Here is a 3,038-nt window from a genome sequence, read left to right as displayed (position 1 = left end):
TTCAAGCCGCCCTTGAAGCTTTCAGTTCTCGAAAAGCAAGTCCTTCCATCTCCGCTATGTTTGTCACTAGTATCAGAGGGCTAGTCACAGGCGGGAGACAGCAAGTGAGACTGACAATTTATTCTCCCAAGATAAAAGACAAGGGAAGGGAGACGTGCAGTGTCCGTAGCCTCCTTGCTCAGGAGGTCGTGCGTTCCCGGCCTCAATACGCTGCAATTTCGCTGGGACTTTGCGTCTCTGATGCGCTACTATTCCGGTATGCGCGCGGGTGACGATGTATGCAGCAGTTTGTCCCATGCTAACACAGGACCCAACCCGTGACACCTGATCCATATCAACAACCTGGCTGCCAGGTTCAATATCGTGAAGATAATCCCCTACGCAGAGTCTCAACGAGAAGGTGTTTTTAGGCCCCAAGAGCCATAGTTCCAAAAAGCCAACCCTCGCATCAGTTTTGGGACCCGTCAGGGTAGCCAAGCTATCCATTGTCTCCGATAATCTGCACAGATGACACACGAGAAAATGGCCACTATGCCCATGTCAAGGCCAGACCTGCCTCATGTACCTAGCGACTTGAACCCACGTACACCACTCAATTAAAATGTACGATAGGGGCCTCGAAGTCCTTTTACAACTGACCACAGTTGCCTGGGTAATTTCTAAGGCGCTGCTCAGCTATTAAGCTGGAAGGATCAAGCCTGCAGATGAGGACTTCCGATACGTCCTTGCCAGGTTCGAGTTCGACTCGTATGCTGCCGAAATGAAAGACAAATGCTAAATCTAGTTCGTGGTATATAACCAGGGTACAAAAGCTGCAGACACCAGAGAGGGGATCGAACTAGCTGTGAGGGGGATATTCCGATAGAGGAATCAGTCAAATCTCAAGATGTTCCCTACACCATCCTGCGCTCTGCACAAGGTCTTCGGCAGGACAGAGACGACACTACTCCTGCCGAAGAAATATACAGACAAGCTAAACATCCAGCTCCAACAAGACGAGCCCAATGCTCTCGAGACTACGGCAACAGCCCGCTCTCTTGCAAAAGGGCCGAAAACTCCTCCACAGACGCTTCGGTCAACACAATGACATTGACCGCAAACTCCGTCGCATTAAGCGACGTAACCGTGCACATTCCCGCCCTGAGCATCTCGCCCACCCGCACGAGGTACTCGGTCGCCTTGTGCCTGCTCACCGCGCCCATGGCGACGAGCTGATCGGGGCGGCGGACGGGGGCGCGGTTCTGCCAGTACACGGACGTCGAGGGCGGGCCTCCGTGGACGAGGCCGGTGTGCGTCTTGATTTCGTTGGCGGTGAGGTCGTGGTACTTGCCGTCGACGATGGGGTGGCCGTCGCATGTCCAGCTTTGGCTTGGGTAGCAGGTGTGCTGAGGCGCTCCGCGTGGTACATCGCCAAGGGGTTGGGTGTCGTTGGTACCCATGGCGGACGTGTGGAATCTGGGGCAAGTCGACTTGATTTTTTACAGTTTGTGTAAAAAGGGCCGAAGCCAACGTCCAACCAGGATACATAGGTTGGGGAATGGCTCAATAATGAGCGACGTGATGCCTGAGTAGCTTTCTAAGAATCCCTCCACAACATGACCAGCTGTCTCGCGGAGTAGATAGCAATCTTGGCAGGCCGTTGGCTCGAGGATTATGAGGCTTAGCCAACTGAAAGTGCAATGCCGCATGGTTTAAGCCCCTCTTGAACCGAAAGAGGAGGACGAAGAATATTTGTTGGCGTGTAGATGCTTGGCACAGTCCTCGGTCAACATGATTGCTGTAGGAAAAGAGCGGGAGAAATCGTCTTGGATGTCGTTGGAACTTCTAGTCTTAGCTGCTGCAACGCTGCATTCGTGCTACATGCCATTTATCACCAAGGGACGGGGGACTGGAGGTAAATTTCGAGTATCAACTGGACTGGCTTTCGCTGCTCGGGCAAGTGACATCTAAGGAGCCAGCTGACGGGCTCTTTGCGACAGAAGAAATCGTTGCTCATGGTCGGGCATTCAGTGCAGAAGGATCGAAGAACGGACACATGAAAAAACCATCACTCTGCAAGTAAACCTTATGATACGAGTGATCATTGTCTACCTAGTGTTGACCTCATGGCGAACCATTGGAGCTCTAGTCTGTCTAACTTCCCTCCGCAGGCCAACCTCTCCCCCCCCCCCACAACCCCTACTTCACCCTTGCCTTCCTCCAAGCCATATCCAAACATGACAAAATGGCATCATACGCTTCCCTATTCCATCTCAGCCAGCCAGCACCAGGCAGGTCTCTCCTGATCACCGAATACACATTAAGCACTAGGCTTGCGCGATCCAGTTCTGAAAGTCAAAAGGAATCCATCCAGGCAGAGCGGAAGACTCCGCGGTACGAAAAAAAAGTAAGAAAGAGAAGAGGATGAATGAGAGAGAAGAAGCAGCCGCCACGAGGTGGGGCCGGCAAAGAATATACCAGAGAAAGAATCGTGAGTGAGAGAGTGTCGGGAATAGTATAATATGTCGTTGTTCCTATGTCGTAGGATTCGTCGTCAAGAGTCCCAGGCGAATGCTGGAATGGTCTCTTCGGTGCTGAAAACGCCTGCCCCTTGTGCTGTCCAGAATGCACGCACCACCCTTTTTATAGCCAGACCACCGAAACCGCCGTCCCCCGCATAGCGAAGGATTTTATGTACGGGCGCGAAGCGCTCTACACGATTAGGATCGTGTTTAATACGCCTGACCTGGTACTGGCTTGCGGCCGACAGGGCCCGTCGGAGGACCTTGGGACATGTGCGAATCGCGCGGCGGGGAGTTGGGGTTCATGCGAGAAGGATGGGGGATCCTGTTGGCACCGGCAGGACTTTGCGACCTGCTACCGGGAGGGCCTTGGAAACGAGGCCCGGGTGACTGGGAGCGAGGTCCGGGGCTCATGCCGCGTGGACCTGCGGGGCTCATCGGGCGCCCATCCGGAAAGCCAGGTCCGCCGGGAGGCCCCCTGGGGGCGGGGAACCCCGGGAGGCCCGGCCTTTGAGGGGTCGTGCCCCTCTGGAAAGG

At 54.3% G+C, this 3,038-nt stretch overlaps 1 protein-coding gene across 1 annotated transcript; it reads right to left on the bottom strand.

Moving 5' to 3' along the window:
• Positions 1-1,016: 1,016 nt before the first annotated feature.
• On the bottom strand, positions 1,017-1,439 carry VDAG_08002 (uncharacterized protein; the record flags this gene model as incomplete). Its single annotated transcript, XM_009652768.1, has 1 exon — positions 1,017-1,439. One exon carries the CDS (start codon positions 1,437-1,439, stop codon positions 1,017-1,019), a length of 423 nt encoding a protein of 140 aa, XP_009651063.1.
• Positions 1,440-3,038: the final 1,599 nt, after the last annotated feature.

The sequence above is a fragment of the Verticillium dahliae genome, genomic scaffold, assembly GCF_000150675.1.
Source record: "Verticillium dahliae VdLs.17 supercont1.18 genomic scaffold, whole genome shotgun sequence".
NCBI classification, from domain to species: domain Eukaryota; kingdom Fungi; phylum Ascomycota; class Sordariomycetes; order Glomerellales; family Plectosphaerellaceae; genus Verticillium; species Verticillium dahliae.
This window is presented reverse-complemented; position numbering and strand designations above follow the sequence as displayed.